The sequence below is a fragment of the Amphiura filiformis genome, chromosome 14, assembly GCF_039555335.1.
Source record: "Amphiura filiformis chromosome 14, Afil_fr2py, whole genome shotgun sequence".
Taxonomy (NCBI): Eukaryota; Metazoa; Echinodermata; class Ophiuroidea; order Amphilepidida; family Amphiuridae; genus Amphiura; species Amphiura filiformis.
In genome coordinates this window covers 7,937,119-7,958,787 of record NC_092641.1, presented here as the reverse complement: position 1 = coordinate 7,958,787, position 21,669 = coordinate 7,937,119, and the positions used below count along the sequence as shown (strand labels likewise).

At 36.5% G+C, this 21,669-nt stretch overlaps 1 protein-coding gene across 2 annotated transcripts in view; it reads left to right on the top strand.

The window, feature by feature from the left end:
- LOC140169643 (BDNF/NT-3 growth factors receptor-like) overlaps window positions 1–19,396 on the top strand; it is a 32,472-nt gene extending 13,076 nt beyond the window's left edge. The window contains exons 6-10 of one of the 2 annotated variants that reach the window (XM_072192922.1): window positions 2,099–2,365; window positions 5,235–5,561; window positions 13,182–13,330; window positions 16,770–17,002; window positions 18,694–19,396. In XM_072192922.1, the coding sequence (XP_072049023.1) occupies window positions 2,099–2,365; window positions 5,235–5,561; window positions 13,182–13,330; window positions 16,770–16,985 (959 nt within the window). In that variant the 3' untranslated portion in view covers window positions 16,986–17,002; window positions 18,694–19,396. Of the gene's footprint in view, window positions 1–2,098; window positions 2,366–5,234; window positions 5,562–13,181; window positions 13,331–16,769; window positions 17,028–18,693 lie in introns of both variants that reach the window. The other variant, XM_072192923.1, reaches the window with a different exon arrangement.
- Window positions 19,397–21,669: the final 2,273 nt, after the last annotated feature.

The window sequence follows — 21,669 nt, the reverse complement described above, 5'->3', positions numbered from 1 at the left end:
ATCTATAGTATATGTAATTGAGTAAAAATAAATATTGGCCTCATGTGTGTCACATCTTAAATATCGATGTTCATGTTTTTCGACATGGCTTAGACAGTCATCTTGGATTTAGGGGTCAAGATGCCCCAAACACTTTGAATACGACATGAAAAGGCTTGGCATGCCAAAAATTGTTGAATATTTGTCAGTATAGCCTATCCACTTCATGTTTTTGTCAATATGGTGCTGGCGGCCATCTTGGATTTAGGGGTCAAGGTGACCCCAAACTCTTTGAATATGATCTTAAATAGTTTTGCATGCCAAAAATAGTTGAAAACGACACATTGTTGGTTATTATGGTCAATCCACTTCATGATATATCGATTTTCATGTTTTTCAATATGGCGCTGGCGGCCATCTTGGATTTAGGGTTCAAGATGACCCCCAAACACTTTGAATATGACAAAAAAAGAGTTGGCATGCCAAAAATAGTGGAAAACGACACATTGTTTGTCAGTATAGCCTATCCACTTCATGGTATATAGATTTTCATGTTTTTGTCAATATGGCGCTGGCGGCCATCTTGGATTTAGGGGTCAATGTGACCCAAACTCTTTGAATATGATCTTAAATGGTTTTGCATGCCAAATATAGTTGAAAACGACACATTGTTTGTTATTATAGCCTATCCACTTCATGATATATCGATTTTCATGTTTTTCAATATGGAACTGGCGGCCATCTTGGATTTAGGGGTTAAGATAACCTCTCAACACTTTTAATTTTATCTTAAAAAATTGGGCATGCCAAAGATAGTGGAAAACGGCATATTATTTGTCAATATAGCCTATCCAGAACATGGTATATAGATATTCATGTTTTTCAAAATGTCACCGGCGGCCATTTTGAAAAATGAGCTATAAATAGATTTTCCCCCCATTTTTGGGAGGGACATTGGAGCTATTTTTTCTTAGAATATGTCCATCTAGTCAAATCCACAGAGAAACAAAGGTATGCTATGAATGGTCACGGATCGTAAGAAAATGATTCAACTATAGCGTTGTCGGTGCCCTGATAGGTACCGATGACTCTTGATATCATACCCTGAACATTTGCACAGTGATTTCGTATTCTATTTAAATGAAAAACGATAACACTATGCAAATGTTAATAATAATGCTTAATAAAATTGATTACATCACCAGGGTATGACAAAAAGAGTCCTAACCGGACATCGTTAGTGTTATAGGACCAAATAAGACGTGGCGCCTAATTGCTTGTTTAATATGGTGTGAGATTCACAGCTGCAAGTCCCTGTTTCTAAGTGGTTTGTATGAAGTATGACCATAGTGGTTTGCGATTTTTTTGTAAAATGTGCTGATGGTTGTGGGTTTGTGCATGTGTTTATAGCGCACTATAAATCATACAAAATACAATACAGAATTAGCTACCACACTATATAATTCATATATAATTGAATATATGAATACAAAAGCCACCTAAGTCCATACTTTGGCCAAATTGAGTTAAGCATGGGAAATTGTTGCTATACATAGGCCTGTCATATGCATGAAAGAACAACTCAAATTCATTCTCTGTGTCTATTGGGCATGTGAAAAATAGCATGTATGAAAGAATCACCCAATTCCATAATTTGAGTCTTGTAACACATTGATTGAAATCCAGTATGTATAAAAGTCCACTTGTAACACATTCATTGCTAGAGAATGACTTTTGAACAAAAAATGGGTTTAATAAAGGAAAGTGTGTGGTTTATATTACATGGCAGAATGCTTATCAACATTATACATACTTGTGTGCTTTATTTTGTATTATCTTACTAGTGGTAATCTCATTCTAACATTGTTGTCTTTGTATATGATTCAAAAACCACCTAAGTCCAAAATTTAAAATGAACCCCACGAAGTCCCTGAAATGCTAATCGTCATACCTAATACAGGTTAATCCACACATTTGCACGTAAAACTTACCATATTGACCAGGTAAATCTAACTGAAGGAATTAAAATGATGCACGGGTTTTTCTCTCAAAATAACTTCGCATGGACTTAGGTGGCTTTTGTATTCATGTATTCAATTGAACACTTTACCTGTTGCAGCCAAACCGAATATCAGATTGAGTCCACCAGCAATAAATGTAAGTGGTTCCGATAGTTTTTCGATAGATTGTATGGCTAGCGGAACACAAGCCCCCGAAGTAGCATGGGATAGGTCACGACTACTCTCCAACCATTCTATTGAAACTATTCCGGGAGGACAGCGTTTGGTCGTTCGTAATGTATCAGTAAAAGACTGGAAACATTTTGTATGTTCAGCAAAGAGTGAGACCGGAAGAGATTCAAAACACTTGGATCTTAATATATTACGTAAGTTCTCATGTACTTTCATATATTTGATTGCGTAATATCATGCAGTTATTGTTAACTACATGTATGCACACAACACAGGGGTACTCTCAATAGACAATTGACCCCTACTGGTAGCGCTGTGTTGTAGATATAGGATATGAACTAGTTCGCGTCATATATCAAAAAGTATAAAAGCTATGGGAAAGAAAAAAATCAAGGTACACCAACTTGATGTGGGGAAACAAGTAAAATGCAGACTAGACAATATGCAGGGGGACAAAAACAGCAAATGTAGGCAGAAGAAGTAGGCAAAGTTCGATAGCCAAAAATTACCAGTTCCAAGGCCCACAGAAGTAGCTGATTGAAGACAAGACGGATTTGGGGATGTAGACGAGAGACAAACGAGAGGAGTCCTAGGTCCGGAACCATGACGGCTGCAGGGGATCACCAGCAAAATCAGAAAAAGTGGGTAATGGTGAATCCAACGGAGGACACAAAACACATCAAGGATCAATAAATGATACAAGAGGATACCTTGAATAATAACAACAGGAAAGAAAAAAAGCAAGGTACACCAACTTGATGTGGGGAAACAAGTAAAATGCAGACTAGACAATATGCAGGGGGATAAAAACAGCAAACGTAGGCAGAAGAAGTAGGCAAAGTTCGATAGCCAAAAATTACCAGTTCCAAGGCCCACTGAAGTAGCTGATTGAAGACAAGACGGATTTGGGGATGTAGACGAGAGACAAACGAGAGGAGTCCTAGGTCCGGAACCATGACGGCTGCAGGGGATCACCAGCAAAATCAGAAAAAGTGGGTAATGGTGAATCCAACGGACGAGGACACAAAACACATCAAGGATCAATAAATGATACAAGAGGATACCTTGAATAATAACAACAGGAAAGAAAAAAGGCAAGGTACACCAACTTGATGTGGGGAAACAAGTAAAATGCAGACTAGACAATATGCAGGGGGACAAAAACAGCAAACGTAGGCAGAAGAAGTAGGCAAAGTTCGATAGCCAAAAATTACCAGTTCCAAGGCCCACAGAAGTAGCTGATTGAAGACAAGACGGATTTGGGGATGTAGACGAGAGACAAACGAGAGGAGTCCTAGGTCCGGAACCATGACAGCTGCAGGGGATCACCAGCAAAATCAGAAAAAGTGGGTAATGGTGAATCCAACGGACGAGGACACAAAACACATCAAGGATCAATAAATGATACAAGAGGATACCTTGAATAATAACAACAGGAAAGAAAAAAAGCAAGGTACACCAACTTGATGTGGGGAAACAAGTAAAATGCAGACTAGACAATATGCAGGGGGACAAAAACAGCAAACGTAGGCAGAAGAAGTAGGCAAAGTTCGATAGCCAAAAATTACCAGTTCCAAGGCCCACAGAAGTAGCTGATTGAAGACAAGACGGATTTGGGGATGTAGACGAGAGACAAACGAGAGGAGTCCTAGGTCCGGAACCATGACGGCTGCAGGGGATCACCAGCAAAATCAGAAAAAGTGGGTAATGGTGAATCCAACGGACGAGGACACAAAACACATCAAGGATCAATAAATGATACAAGAGGATACCTTGAATAATAACAACAGGAAAGAAAGAAAGCAAGGTACACCAACTTGATGTGGGGAAACAAGTAAAATGCAGACTAGACAATATGCAGGGGGACAAAAACAGCAAACGTAGGCAGAAGAAGTAGGCAAAGTTCGATAGCCAAAATTACCAGTTCAAGGCCCAAAGAAGTAGCTGATTGAAGACAAGACGGATTTGGGGATGTAGACGAGAGACAAACGAGAGGAGTCCTAGGTCCGGAACCATGACGGCTGCAGGGGATCACCAGCAAAATCAGAAAAAGTGGGTAATTGTGAATCCAACGGAGGATACAAAACACATCAAGGATCAATAAATGATACAAGAGGATACCTTGAATAATAACAACAGGAAAGAAAAAAAAGCAAGGTACACCAACTTGATGTGGGGAAACAAGTAAAATGCAGACTAGACAATATGCAGGGGGACAAAAACAGCAAACGTAGGCAGAAGAAGTAGGCAAAGTTCGATAGCCAAAATTACCAGTTCAAGGCCCACTGAAGTAGCTGATTGAAGACAAGACGGATTTGGGGATGTAGACGAGAGACAAACGAGAGGAGTCCTAGGTCCGGAACCATGACGCCTGCAGGGGATCAACAGCAAAATCAGAAAAAGTGGATAATTAGCGCGCTTTGATTATAAGCTCTAGATACCGGGTTCAATTCACGATCTTGGCTAGGATTTATTTATTAAATTTCACTTTAAAATGTACATATTGCATTGGGAAATATATTTTCTTTCCTTTTTTTTCTGAATCGGTACTACGTGGGTGCAAAAAAAGAGCCAAAACGCAGCTTGGATAAACAAAATTAGCGTTCAACGTACTGGCAGTGCAGCATGTGGTCACTGTGTGTTTTGCTTTCGATATTGGCTACCGTAAAACCTCGTCTACAAGCATATACAGTGCTCATGAAAGCTAAATTAATCCAGGCGCCGTTATGGAATTTGAGCAAATAAATTACAGGTCCAAGCATATGCAAACAGGTATTATTGTAAGACCAATCTATTATATTGGCATATTTGTGCATGTTTTGTATTAGTTTAGCTTTCATCAAAACAATATTATGTGCTTGTAGACGAGGTTTTACGGTATTACCATATCTATTAAAAATGATAAGAGGAACTTGAATAGAGGCACCCCTTCAAAACTGGTAGTGGGGAGTGGGAATTCAAATGTTGTTTAGCGGACCAGAATGTAACTCACGCGTAACAACGTATTGGATAGCTATTATTTTGTTATTTAATCACATTTACTCTTTTGTTTTGAATATATAGTTCCTGCACGGATTCTCGTTTTCGGACCAGTGAAGAAAGAATACGAATACTGTATACAGTTCACTGTCTCCGGCAATCCGAAGCCAAAACTGGAGATCTACAGAGATAAAGACAAGTTGAAAGTAGTTTCGGAGCCCTATACTATCAAACATCCCTTTACAGAGTTCAAATATAGAGTAAAAGACGACGATCAGCCTCAGATTTACACTGGATGTCTATCCTTAACAACTCCATCTCACTTTTATAATGGCGAGTACACCATGAAAGTATCGAATGCCTACGGCAATGATACTAAGACTATGTATGCCAATTTTATTACGTCACCGGGTAAGTACAAGTTATACATATAAACATCTCAAAAAAAGTAACTAACCCCCTTAAATAATGGCCATTATTTAAAAAAAAAAGACTATTGTATTACAAATCTGTAAAATGCGTGGGAAGCAGAATTTATTTCTGCGCATTTTGACACCTCATTTGATACGATACCCCAGAAAACAATAAAACACCGGTCAATTTGATAAAGTGAGGTCCAGATTTGAAAGTTGCACTTACATACAATTTTTTACAATACAAAACACCCAGATATCATTACACAGATTTCTTTCCATTACACTGAATGCAAAATCAATATAATTTACTGCAACTTTCAAATCTTGGGCCACATTGATTTAAATGTACGCTGTGACGTCAATATTTAGTCAATTGCTACAAATGAGATGTCAAAATGTGCAGAAATAAATTCTGCTTCCAACGCATTTTACAGATTTGTAATATAATTACCCGTTTTGAATAATGGTTAGTTACTTTTTTTGAGATGTTTATTTTCATAATTTTTGGAAAAAATTCTCAACATTCTTTTGACAGTTAACGCACTTGACACGTAAAAATAACGACTTCATAATTGTAATACCGTATTGGGGTATTCCACCCCTATAGAGGATTAACGTTCCCAATAACTGAAATGTCTGGATTTCCAAGTTTGTTTCCTGAAAATAAATAACTGGAATTCTAGTTGCCAATGTTACAAGAAAAAGCTTGGAAATCAAATAAAATTAATGAAATATCACGGAATTGTCCAAAACAAGACTCTCAAATTGAGTATTTTTTATTTTAAACTATTTTTGCTGTTCGCCTTTGGATGCTCAAAAAATCTGGATTTCTAACAATTTTGACTAGATAAAAAGTCTGGAAATCCGCATTCCTCTATAGGGGGCGTGCCTGTATTTTGTGGAATAACCCATTACATACTAAGTATTTATTTAAATTTATAGAAAGCCCTATTTATACCCCTCAACAACTAACAAAATAATAATAATAATTAATAAAAAAATTGAAATTTCTTTTTGATATACACAGCTTTTATATTTACAAGAAGCAAAAAAGCAAACTAAGATTACGAGCGTGTCGCCACCACTGATTTAGGGAGTGATTGTTATTTATGGCAGGGGATGGGAAAATGTAGGGGGGAACATAATTTTTTGGGGGTCTTGAGGGGGAACCTGAATTTTTTAGTTGAACCAGGGGGGGTGTTAAGTTTTAAATGGAGAAAATTAGGAAAACAAGAGGGGGCGTGAACATTTTGAGTGGACGCGAGGGCGGAACGTGACATTTTTTGTCGATATTTTTTCCAAAACAGCCATCCCCCTCTGCCGTAAATAACGATCGGTCACTTACCGTTTAAAATACCACTGACGTACCGTTTAAAGATAACAATCTAGACATAGTGTCGCAGTCAGGGGCGGATCCAAGTTTGAAAGGGGGTTCATGAAATATTATTACTCACCTGCATACCATCGGGTAGAGGGATATTGGAGTCGGAAAATCAAGATCAAATGGCCAAAAAACATCGTCGATTGTTTCAGAAGAGGAACCGGGTCTCGGCCCACTGGCGTTAAAATTATACACTTCCTAATTCACTTAATGGGATACGCCAAAGTTGTACAATTAGACCATGTATGTTTGGAGATCTACACTGAATGGTTCATTGAATTAATACATGATTCGTGTCAGTGTTGTCGTCAATGTTGCTATTTTATATGTATTGGATATCACATGAGTTCATGTTATGCAAAATGAGATAAACAGAATGTGATAATTCTTTAATTCAACAACACGGACGATCGTTAACATGTTCTCACGAGGCTATGCTGGTGTGCCTTTTTTGTGTCAGTTCCTGCAGAACTGACACCTTCTCCTAAATGTTTGACGATCACGTGACAATTCGAATCATCATATCGAAATATCACGTGGGTAAAAATATCAATATCGATATCAATACTATTCGTCAATTCAGCCCCAAACCAATTCGCCCACATGCTAATTCGAACCCTGTATATTGATGTACAAAAACAGTTGGCCAATTTTAACTATTTCGTGATTTTCTCCATAACCGTTGTTTTTACACCATCTGTATAATGCCTTGATGTCTTGCATTCGGTCATAAACCAATTCGTTGTACTTTGTGCACTTAATCCTCTATCTTTTAAACCACATATCCTAAAGAGTCGTGTGATATGTCGAACTTTTCCTCTGGTCATAAAGAACAAAAAAAGTCAGCGTTCGCGTATCTGTACGTAGCCGCAGTTTGTGGCCCTCACAACACAGGCTTCCAGTGAGCTGCCGGTCCTAAGAAATGGAATATTACTGAAAAATATATAAAGATGGCAAAATCAGTAAACCAGTTTAAGTTAAATAAAGAAATAATAAATAAATACTGGTCTATCTTGGGGGCTATCTCGATTTCGCGAACAATCATGACAAAGACGTGATTTTAGACGCATCACATACTGGTCTATCTCGCAATAGACCAGTATGTAATGCACTTTCAATACGATATCGGGAAATTAACGATTTCACATACAGAACTACAACTTCAGTGTAGTTTTAAACAATATTACTTACGTAAATATAATTAAAGATTCCACTTAAATAAATTTGTTAAGTATATGCTTTAATTTAAAACCACTTTCATGAAAATCCATAGTCTAATTAAATTACAGAAAGGTAAACTTAATACGAAGATTTTCAATTGCGATTTTCTAGAAATGCGTGTTTTTTCGAGATAGATCAGTATGTGAAAATACGTATTTTGAAAAAATCATAGATAGTTTAAATTTAACATTTTATAACTAATTATCTAGGAAAAATTGAGGTCTGTAATTTGTTGTATTGGAAGAGCTCAGTAAAAAAGAACTATATACCAATTTTCTCAAAAAAGTCGAAAATTCAAGATAGACCAGTATGTGATGCACCCGACGAATTGTATGTTGTAACTTAAGGCAGTGTAAGGGGGTGCTCGCTTCAGGCCTTTTGAGCATCTCCTCATTCAAATGTTGTGTCTTTTTATATATATTTTGTATGTCGATTTGAATGAACATAAAATGATGATGTATGATGATGATGATATACATCATTCATTTCCTACAGAGTCGTGAGATATGTCAAACTTTTCCCTTGGTCATAAGGAACAAAAAAGTCAGTGGTCGCATATCTGTAGGATCATTGGTTAATAAGATATAGTCACTTTTTTGTAGTTTGTACGTTGTGCACTTAACCCCCTTGTTTTTTTACTTCTGGATATCGTTTGGAATCAAATGATTTTTTTTTTTCATTTTAAAGCTTATGATATATTTTCTAAACACGAAATAAAACAAAATTGACCGTCAGCCGACTTTACAGCTGTTTCGTGATGGATGGTGATTAGGGTGATTCACAAAAAATGAAATTGGTATTTTTCAACGGGACACCCCCTCATTTTGTTCATTTTGGTAATAAAATTATACCTGCAAAATATGAAAAAAAATTCAAAAAAGTTTAGGGGGTGCTACCGGTCAATGAACTTTTGTACACAAAGTCAATGGGATTTTTTGTCAAAAATTTCAAACGCTTATTTGAGGGCCTAAAAAGTCTACCAGGCTTGCAAAACTGAAGTAAATGTTCAATGATATACCTAACTTTGTGAAAACATGGGTTTTACCAAATTAAAGTTCATAGTTGACTGTAATAATAAAAATGTTTCAAAAGTGACAGAGGGAGTGTAGCTCAAGAAAAGAATACCCTGGGATATCCCCTGGAATCCCACCAGGCACCCCAAATTTATACCTTATTGAACTGAACTGTTGATAAAAAAAGATTAAAATTCTTCACATATTAGTTTACCCCAATGGTGATACCAGCTTTTGAAATCTTATGTAATAGTAACTATCAAAATCCATACATCTGTATCAGGGGTGGTCATTATGGCCATACCTGATGAAGATTTGTATTGTTTGAATTGAATGACCACAGGAAGGATTAGATTCACCATGAAGAAATGTTTATAAATTGGGGTCACAACATTGGATAGTGGCCAGTTCAAAACTACACCTTGTGCAAGGTACCATAATATTTTGGCTGTTCCAGCAACTGCCTTGCCCCAAATGTAACAGTTTTCACAAAAATGCAATTTTCTGGAAAGCGGGTTAACATTTTTACAATTTTCTTTAGCATTTATTTTAAGGACATTACTCACACTATGATCAAATATTTTTGACACAATCAGGGAAAATTAACATGGCTTTTTTGTGTTGTAAAGAAAATGGCTCATAAATCCCATTGACTTTGTGTACAAAAGTTCATTGATCGGTAGCACCCCCTAAATTTTTTTGAATTTTTTTCATATTTTGCAGGTATGATTTTATTACCAAAATGAACAAAATGAGGGGGTGTCCCGTTGAAAAATACCAATTTAATTTTTTGTGAATCACCCTAATGGTGATATATATTCATTAACATATTAAATCGCTTATCCCTTTTGGTCAATATCGAATTTGTTTGTGGCTGACTTAGCTTGGGGCCAATGCATGAATTGGCATATGGCCAAGTCAACTGTGGACGAATTGGTTTGGGCCGAATCGACCTGCTTCCATGCTGATACCAGGAAATGGCGAAAAATACGTACTTTTACAAGGCAAAAAGCAACTTTTCTAGGCATTGTTGGTGCCTTCGCTAAATAAAGTTTCCTACTATAAAGACCTAACTTTTGAGATGGTTTGTACGGTTTGAAGGTGCAAAATTAACAATAAGCTTAAAATAGGCGCCCGGTTTACAATCGCTGTCTTGATAATATCGACATGGACTAATATATAGAGCACGTAGTGTGATGGACTGGATCTGAGGACAGCTTTCAAACATAAGTCTTGATAGTAATACGCTGTTTTACTTAGCCTATATCTGGTGGCAGCAGCATTTTTCTACAGTCACGTGATAATGGCACCGGCGGATAATACACGGGGGAAGCCGACGGTGTCCACATCTTTTTTTTTTCCTTTTTCAGCTTTTTGTATTTTATCTGTACTTGGAGCTGGTGGGGGAGAGAAAGCATAAAATACATTCAGGAAAAAATACAATAGAGGTCATTTTTAAAGGTGTTGAAAAAGGCACACAAGCAACAGCCAGTGATAACAACAAAAAGACACACAAGATGGAAAAAAAGACACACAAGAGGTCCGTCAGGCGTCCGTCACGTGTCCGTCAGGTCAAAAAGACACACAAGAACAGTCACACAAGTCTCACAGACACACAACTATACATTCTCGAGTGACTCTGTTTAATCAGGTCAACTACACAACAGCACCTATATAGACTTTGAAATGTACGTTTCCTAAAATGACCCTTTTATATCCCGCATATAATACAATATTCAAGTGGACCGGGTCCTCTCATTCCTGCTCGACAATTGTACGTGCGCCTCTGAAATCCGACATTCCGAATCCAACATTCGAATACCGTCTGCGAGAATATTATAGTGTTGAATATGTATCAAAATGATTGTAGCCATGCAGTTCTTAGTGTAATGGACAACACTGCCAAGAATGCAAAAAACAGATTTTACAGATTAGAGTGGTAAGTGGTTTATGAATTATGGTCATTTCAAGAGAATCCAATACTACACTTGGAAAAAACAGGCTTTTCAATAAACATCAAACCTGATGGATCCCAATCATTTTGATACAGGCTGTATAAATAATTGCATCTACAGGTTCCCATAATAGATCGCCAATAGCATCAAAGTTAACACGTTAACATATAGGCGAAGTCATTGTGAAGTACTAATAATTAACTCACTCTGTTTAACGACTCTCTTTGTTTCAACCTTGAACAATTACTAATTAGGTTGTTGTCATTTGCAATATTATGATGAAATTACATACAGCCAGAATTCTTCATCTTGCATAAGGTATCCCTACACTGTTGAAATGGTGGTAAAAATCCGTTGATAAATCCGTTTGTTACCCAACATTGCGTAAATTTTACCCCCCATTTGTTACATTCACCTTTATTTTTTATCTATTGTTGGTTAAACTTTGCCCAACATTGGAAAAATCAATGGGTTGTTCATATGGTGCCCAGCAGCACTAGGTAACTGGTTAAAAATTTACCCAAATTTAAGGATCTCCGCCACACGCATAAAATTGTGTATGACCGTCCCACACGCTACGTAGGCCCTACGTACTGAGTTATGAACACTGCGAACGCGTTCGACTAATATTTGTGTCTTTAAAATTAAAGGACGGTTCCTGTGCTTTATACAAAATTTCAGATTTTGAGAAAACTACACCACATTAACCAAGTCTTGATTTTTTGTAGGGTATGTTAGTTTAATAAGTACATAACAATGGTGGAAAACAGAATTTTGAAAAGTATTGAGGGCTTTCTCAGCAAATGTTAAATTATGCCTCCAAAAGTTGCGAAACTACTCTATAGCATTGTGCTTGTTTCAGAACCTACAAGTCTTATACTCTTTGCCACAGCTGTTTGATATGATCATTTATTAGTTTTTCAAACAAAACATCATGTTGAACCCAATTTTAGGCTTAAACAGTTTAAAGCTGTATCATACTAATGTATACAGATGCTTTTGAGTCATTTTCAACTTTAATTTCCCTTTATTTACAACATTATTCACTTTCACAGCATTTTTAAAGCTTTTTTGGATATAAACTGTATCTGTTTATGACAAGATAGGTGGCGCTATTTAGATACTGTAACTTACCCTTTCAGGCTTTTAATTAAAAAAATTCCTTTTATTTTTTGATGAAATATGTTTATAAAATTTCTTTGTTGTTTGTTTCACCTATTCCACCTGTTTAAATGGCAGGATTGATTACCTAACCCTTGCAAATTAAGAAATATGAATTCTGATAAATAGCGCCATCTATAGTTGGCATTTTCTTAATAATGAAGCCAGTTCTATATACATCAAACAACCGTGTTGCATAATACAGTTATCATAATTACTGGGCAATAATGGAAGAATACAGTGATACTTAGATATCCCTCTGAATATTGACCCAGAGTAAAGAAGAAACAAACAAACAAATGTTATTATGCTGTTTGGAGAATGGTTTGTATATAATATAGGACACTGACAGTTACTGACCCATAGATTCAAATGGATTCTGGCTTATACTTAAAACACAATTATCCTGCAGCATTTATATTAAATTCTTAAACACTTGAGAACGTTCCTGCAATCTTACTGGTTCTTACCCAGCTTTACCCGTGTGATATGACACGATATCACACGGGACAACGCGTGTGCGTCGACGCGATACGCGTACTCGCTATTTGGACCAATCGGATGCGCACAGCAACAACGGGACTGGTCGATTTTAAACCCTTGGTAATTCCTTGCAAAATGTAGGATTTAATTTTATTAAAAATTGTATGATATTTTATTTGAATTGAAGTGTTTAAGAATGAGAATAAAGGTATTGTTTTTATATCTATCGTCTCTATCTATCGCTTCGCCTCGTTGTTTAACTTGAAATAATGATGCCGCCTGTGTTTTATGAGACGATATATGCACTCCAGCGGCTAAAAACAATACCTTTATTCTCTAAATCATGCACATCTTTCTCTTTCTGCGTTTAACTAATTTGCATCTTGACAACTCTTTAATAGGTCCTGGATTCCCCGATCTATTTTTGCAAGGACCATCAAGCAGAGCTCCAAATACAACTCCTAATAACTACGCCATAGATAGCCCTACCAACACCCCAAATGAAACAGGTGGTGTGCAATGTAAACCTAAACAAGAACATTTACAAGCAGTAAGTATGTCATGGGACAATGAAAATGCCTGTAATTTCCTCCATTGCAGAACCAATCCGCTCTTTACCGATCATCTACAAGATTCCTATCATATAGTGTTTGGATTCTGTTTAATTTGTGATGCGATCAAGCAAAATCAGTTGGAACTCGGAAATAATAAATTTTCAGTTTCTTATAGGATAGAAAAAAGCATTTACAAAGCTGCATTTTGCAGAAAATCCCATTGAAATTGAACAACCAGTTCCAAAGATATGAGCAATTAAAGAGTTGCCAAAACAATAAGAAACAAAAGGAACTAGTTTCTTTGTCTGGCTATATCTCAAAATCAATATTGCCGAGTTCCGACTGATTTTGCTTGATCGCATCACATTTTATAAAATGACCGTGTCTGCAAAATGGAATTATGCTTGCAAAACCAATTGGCAAATGTCGCAGTCAATTTATACTTTGACATTGTTTAAGGTACATGTAGTTTAATATATGTGATGCGATCAAGCAAAATCAGTCGGAACTCGGAAATATTGATTTTGAGATATAGCCAAACAAAGGCAACATTTCCTTTTGTTTCCTATTGTTTTGGAAGCGCTTTAATTGCTCATATCTTTGGAACTGGTTGTTCAATTTCAATGGGGGTTTCTGCAAAATCCAGCTTTGTAAATGTTTATTACTATCCTATAAGAAACTGAACATTTATTATTGCCGAGTTCCGACTGATTTTGCTTGATCGCATCACATATTATTAGTTATTAGTTGAGGCGGAGGTATGGTACGGGAAATTATTATGCGCGTAGTGTCATACTGGTTGAACCTAGTAAGACACTGAGCGCACGATAATATCCCACACCATACCGACGCTGCACCTAATAACGCGCCACTAAGCCATTCTAAATAATGAGATAACAATAATAATTCGTCTTATCATACCACTGAAGGGAAACATCAAACAACACCGCTAACCGTATATATTTTTGTATCTAGTAGTGAGTGCGTATTTACGCTTTATATCTAGTTAGTGAGAACGAATTGCGTAAGCACGATCCGCGTATACGGCGAAGTACGCGTATAAAAGAAATTCGCGTATAGCGGGCGCATACAATACACGCGAGACGTAATACGCGGAACAGCTATGTGATTTTTGTAATGGTTTTCTATTTTGCATCAATTAGAATGTATAAAAACCTAATTATTTCAATATTTAGAACGACTTTGTGGTATGATAAATTCGTTATTAGGTACAGCGTCGGTTTGAGTTAGCTCCAGATACTCTAGTTAAAATACAGGTTTACATTTACTATCTTACATTATCTTGCTGTATTTCAGCTAGAGCTCCAAACGACAAGCTTCCGGGTTTTTTTGGAGAACAATACTGTTACGTAAGATGAAGAAGAACCCCGCCTCGGAGCCCGCCCTACTCATTATTTCATTGTACTTATTGCAATTTGCCTCCACACATTACGTAATCAACACAAAGCTTTTGTGAGGATTAGTGAGTGGATAAGAAATTGACAGTGGAGGATACGAAGGACACGCCGATTGTTAGTTGTCAATCATGAATTGCCGCAACGTATTAATATTTTACTGCATGGCATTCCGCAAACACCAAGACAAATTATGCCGTATTTTTCCAAAGATCATCTCATATGAAGTAAGCTGAATGCGATCTGTACTTTTGTAACATTCCGATCGCTTTTGATCACCTATTATCGGCGAATTTGCTTGAAAACACGTGAGTTCATATTGTTCAATTTGAATGCGCAGCAGATCTATAGAAATAACGTTGCCCGGTTTTATGCAGAATTAGACCCTGTCTGGTTTGAGTCGGGAAATTATCTTGCGCTCAGCATCCTACTTGTTTCAGCCTTCGGCTTCACCCAATATGACACTTCGCACACGATAATTTCCCGTACCATACCGACGCTGAACCTAATAACTAATAATATCGATATCGATCATTCTACATTATGTAACAGAACCACCCATCCCAATCATCATAGGCCTACCATCTCTCTGCATGGCAACCATCACGTTTGTTTTTGAAATCATGTACTAACCTTTGTCATTATTTTGAATGAACGTCTCACTGTTTACACGCCGTTGCAACTTCGCCACCACGCACTTAGTTGTTCAGTGATTTTAAGTTCAATTATTTGTGTTATTGTTTGTTTGATTTCGTTTATACCCTGCCAGTCAATAAAACCACGTGCTTCATTCTAAACAACGACACAGAAAATTCAACATATTGACAATAGTAGATGTTCTTTAGAGGTAAGGCGATAGAAACAAATTAGTTCGATCTTTCGATCGACCATCGATGCTTGGTCGATCCTTATTATTTATGAAATCAATTAATTTACTATTGTTAATTGCAATAAAATAGTAATATGTGCCTGTACAGATAATAACCAATATAAATCTAGCATTAATTCTGATTAATTAGTTGATAGTTCATTAATAACAAGCATCGAAGCAGCATGGACGGTCGATCCAAAGATCGAACTAATTTGTTTCTGGTGCCTAAGTAGACAATTTTTAAGGGATGACTTCAAAACACATTCAGCAAAATAGTATGAAATGCACAGAACCACAAAACCTACTTCGGGTTCTACTTCTGCAGTGATGCTTGTTTATTATACTGAGCTCCGAACTTGATAAGGAAGATTTTAAGCTATGACACTAATACTTCGCCTAGTCGGACGTCCAGTCATTGAAGCCATCAACTGTGTTTGAAGCCATCGACTGATTGTCGACTGCATGGCTCATGACCTTCCCTTTGTTATAACCTACTGATGTTTACGCTCGCTATAGACCACTTGGCATGTGACGTCATTGCCCGGCAGTATGCGTGCGCATTATGACAATTTACATTGTTCTTTGCCCTGCAGTGTGCGTACGCATCATAGTCTGCTAAGGGCACGTGCATTTTAAATCGCCCGCCACATTTCATACAGTACAAGAAAGCCATTGATCAGTGTAGGGGCTCGTTCGAGCATATCGATAGACGAGTCCCTCGCCTTTGTTGATAAACAGTGATGTCAAGTGGTCTATATCAAATTGTAATTTTATGTTACTTGTATAAAACTTTATCACAAAATCATATTTCCTGTCGTATTGATGTTACATTTATTTATAGTCGCGTTTTTCTAGATTATTGCGAACATAAATTAGTTTGACAACTTCTTTAATTTATCTGTAAATTTTGATTAGAAATTAATTTGAAAACAAAAGGAAAAGGAGAGGGGAATTGCAGAGAGAAAAGACAACAACAGAGCACAAAGATACAAAACAGGTGAAGAGACAGAGATAGAGGAAATGAAAGAGAAAGAAATAGAGAGGGGAGGAGAGAGGGACAGTGGAGAGAGGGTGATACTTAGTAATATTTTGTTATTCAAATGAAAAGCACTTATTTAATGTAATCTCGAAATCATTTTCCCCCCTCAGATCCTCATCATATCCTGCATCATGTTTCCAACACTAGTGATCTTTTCCATTATTAATCTGTGTTTACGATGTCGTCTCAATAAGAGACAAGGTCGGCGATACCACGACATGACAGATGGAAGTACGGATCATTACGCTCAAGTGGGTACCTGTATCGATATCAGGCGTCTGGATTCAGAACTAAACATTACACCAAATCCTCATTATCAGAAATGAGAAGCGATCTGCAACGAGTAAGAAAACAAACCTTATCTGACGGTATGATGAACAGTTTGATGCCTCTCCTGTATGAAACCTTCAGATGTAATATTCATAATTAAAATGGTCTGACCTATGAGTTTTAAATAAACACAGCCAAATTAAAGAGTCGCCACTAGTTCCATCCCCATTTAATCAGAGTCTGATGAGTTTATGGCAAAATAATTTATATAATAATTTTCTATACACTTTCCTTCGAAGGTTGATACCAACTTTGATATCAAAAGTTTAATCATCGTGAGCATAGGAACCGTTGTTTGGAAATTAGTGCAATTTTAAAAATGACAAAAGCCAATGCATGATATCAGCATATTATGTGGCCCGAAGCAACCCGTACAGGAATCATTGTACACTTGCCTGCGCACAATTGAAAGAGCGGGGTATTTGATTTGCATTTTGACATGCATGGGTAAACCTTTAATGGCAATGAAATTAGACTTCTCAGATGCGTGTAGATGTTGAGAAGAGGTGGTTTATAATCGAGTAACCTGCCGGCCTATTCAGGTGACGTAATTCTTGGTACTCACGCTAGCTCCGAATTTCCAAACAACGGATCCCATGCTCACGTTGATTAAAATTGGTATCACTATCAACCATCGAAGGAAAGTGTATAGAAAATTATAATATAAATAAATTTGCCATAAACTCATCAGACTCTGATTAAATGGGGGATGGAACTAGTGGCGACTTTTTAATTTGGCTGTGTCTAGATATAGAAAGGGTTGTTTGATATGATCATTTATTATTTTTTTTAACAAAACAGTATAATAATGTTCAATTCTAGACCTGGACAATACACACAGTTATCACACTAATAAATATACACATGTGTGACCCCTCGGCACAACTGAGCCCTGAAGTCGCCAATCATCATTTTTGAGATATTCAACCAAAATATTCTGCTTGAAATTAGCTTTAAAATGATGTATATCATGTCTATAGTACTTGACATTTAAGTAGTGCAAAATCAATAAAACAGTCAATAAATCCTTTGTTTTCTATTGTTTATTGTTACGTTCGATGGAGCATATCTCAATAGTGGCACTGGCGACATCCGGGCTCAGTTGTGCCGAGGGGTCACATATGTGATGCGATCAAGCAAAATCAATCGGAACTCGGAAAATTGATTTTGAGATATAGCCAAACAAAGCAAATATTTCCTTTTGTTTCCTATTGTTTTGGAAACTCTTTAATTGCTCCTATCTTTGGAACTGATTGTTTGTTTCAAATGGGGTTTTCTTCAAAATCCAGCTTTGTAAATGCTTTTTAGTTTCCTATAGGAACTGAAAATTTAATACTTCCCGAGTTCCGACTGATTTTGCTTGATCGCATCACATATATTTCACAGCTATTTTTTAACATAGATCGTTTCTATATCAAATTATTCATATTTTTTCTGCCTTTTTGTGGTAATTTTTATTCTATAAACTACATATGTGCGCAAATTGAGGGTGATTTTTACATACATTTGAATTATCCAGACGATATGAGTTACTCCTTACATTTCATGATATATTTTTGTCGTTGAAAATTTCATTGCCATTTGTTCGTCTTTTTTCTTATGTTCTTATGCCATTTTACAAGTGTCTACCCTTTCTAAAGATGCAAACAAGATTTAAGATAAATACTGCCATCATTGTTCATCTTTTCTTAAAATTGACTACAGTTTACATGCTATCAAACAACCGTGAGGAGCTTGAGGCCTGATTTGCATTAATGTCACGGCAGCGATAGTGACATTAATGCCTACCGTGGTTGCTGTGAAAACCTTGAAAGATGCATCGATGGAATATGCCAGGAAAGATTTCAAAAGGGAAGCGGAATTTCTAACAAACTTGCAACATGAAAATATTGTAACATTCTATGGAGTACATATTGAAAAAGAACCTTATCTAATGGTAATGTAATAACAATGTCGTTTTTCCTTGGTGTTACACGCGTATACTATAATAACTGCCTAAAAGCATAAAAAGTTTGCTTACTACTGAAGTTCTCATTACAAATCCAGATACTCAAAATTAGTAGTGACGTTTCGCAACCATACTGACTGGTTAATTCCTCTTGACTGAGCTGTATGATTAGAACTTGCTGTCACAGCTATAGTGTTGCCAGTATTTCTTGAATAACCTGATTGCCCCCCCCATTGTTCTTGCGCCTCTTCATCCAATCGAATCTCTTGTCCATCTTTTCCGATGACGAGTTTTGGCCCCTCCCAGTTTATGATGTGGTTGTGATCACGTCGCAGAACCTAGCCAGGTAATATAGACTGAAAGGGGGCAAAATTCTTCATCGGTAAAGTGATTGGCTTTTTGTATGCGTAAATTTTAACACGTCTATATTTCCCTGAATCACATTCGATATTCAGTAACTACGGTATTTTGTATAATTTATTTTACATCGTTTGTTTTTGTTTTTGTTTTTACATAACGTGTAAATGTTTCTCTGTTTGTAAAGATAATAAATAAATAAAACATCTTCCTTCGAAAGCGAATTGGGCATTTTTATTTAAGCAGTTTTTGCCAAAACTACTGTTACAACTTCATGCAATCCAGAAGGGCTATTTGCATCATAGATGTCCCTGAGCATAACCTCAGCTCCCATGCACATGTACTGGGCCATATTAGAGCAGAACTTCGGAGCAATGGTCTGTTATGCCAACTATTCTGCCAGAGCATCTCACATACCCACCCCCACACTTACACACCCCAAAACACCTACATACCACATCTACATACAAACACCCCTACCTACACACATTAATACATTGTAGGTCCCCCGACCAAAACAATACAAATTGGTCAAACATTTTTTAAATGCTAATAAAGAACTTGATTATGGCAATTGGAGAAACAAAGCTTTAAATAAATCTTCTCTTGACGACTACAATAGTATAGCGACCATCTCTAGAACCATATGCCTACATATTCCACTGGAAACGTTAATTGGTCACCCTGACTAACGAAAAGTTAGTCCAGATGGTGCTCATAGATAGTTGACATCATGGGGCTACAGCAAAATGCATAATAGCAATTCAACTGGAGTAGTTTTTGGCGAGAAAAGGTCTCCAAACAGTGTGTTAAAACCATACCAATGCATTCCCCTAGTCATAAGGATTTAAAAAATATGTACAGTTTGAATTATCTGTAGGATGTACCATTCTTGGTATATTAACAACTATCAAAGGTCATGGGGGTCAAAAACATCAACATATTCCGATCTATCATGAAAGTTCATCTGTGTTGGTAATCAAATAAATGAAGAATTGAACTTTTGTTCACAACACATTAAGTTGCTCACCTGAAATTTTCGGTTGTTATTACTACAACCTTCTTCAGCAGAATGATCCAGTTCGTTGATCGATTTGACGACTCTTGACTTGTGACGTCAGAACTTCTTCTGACACGGGCAATTGCACACGGGCAATACTCAGAACTGGATCATTCTGCTGAAGAAGGTTGTAGTAATAACAACCGAAAATTTCAGGTGAGCAACTTAATGTGTTGTGAACAAAAGTTCAATTCTTCATTTAACATATTCCGATGTTAACAACAGAGGTGTCAAATATTTGTTTTTGTATAGCAATACAAATAAAGATAGCTTATAAACTAGGATCTTTCCTTACCTACGTGTTGCATAAAAAAAGTCACTGTTAATATTGGCCTTAATGGGGTTTGCCCTATTTTGCCGTATATAAGATTTATGAACAGAGGCCCACTTTTTCACATAGTAGGTTTTGCATTTGTCCTTTTTGCATTTGACCTTTGAATTGTCAAAATTCTCTGATTGAAGCGAAAAAAGGTATCACAATATTTAGATTGACTCAAATAACAAAAAGGTATAGTCTTTCATCAATATGAATTCTAATATTTTAATGCTGGATGGTATACAGGGTGACTTAAAATGAACTGTACCCAAATTCAGAAATTAAAATAAAATACTTACCGACATTTAAATAATTTGTGTTTATAAGCTGTAACAAGATAGTATGTTTCCTATGATTGGTGAAACAATCATGTATTTACAACAATTAATGGTTTTGAAGAAAAATACATTTTTATAACACACACCAACGTTGTTACTGCTGTAGAGAGCACGGATAAACTTAGCTCCATGTGTTGGTCTAAAAATGGGATGGTAAATTGAAAATGCGATATCTTCTGACTAAAACCACTTATTATCAAAATACTACAGAACAATTACCACTGCTTTCTATGAGAGTTTTTTGATATGTACAATCTCCGCAAATATATATAAAAAATGGGTAAAGTTGGGTACAGTTCATTTTAAATCACCCTGTAATATGGTCAAGGTGACCGTGATGACATAGAAACATATGGTGCTTTATACTGGTTGACCTTTGAATTGCAGTTTTATAACCATTATATACATTTTAGATATGCAAATTTATAACCTTTTTTTATTCTTGTGTCAAGCTGAATAATTGGAGACAATTTTCGTTTCAATCAGAGAATATTGAAAGGTTGCCCATGTTCAAATGGTCGTTGACCTTTTGTATATTTAACCATGTAATTATTTAACCAATCTTCCTAGAGATGTACGACTATTGGCTTTTTGATTAGAGCCCGGATTAGAGAAAGAATTCGAGGTATTGTACACCGTGATCGGACCATTATTTATTTAA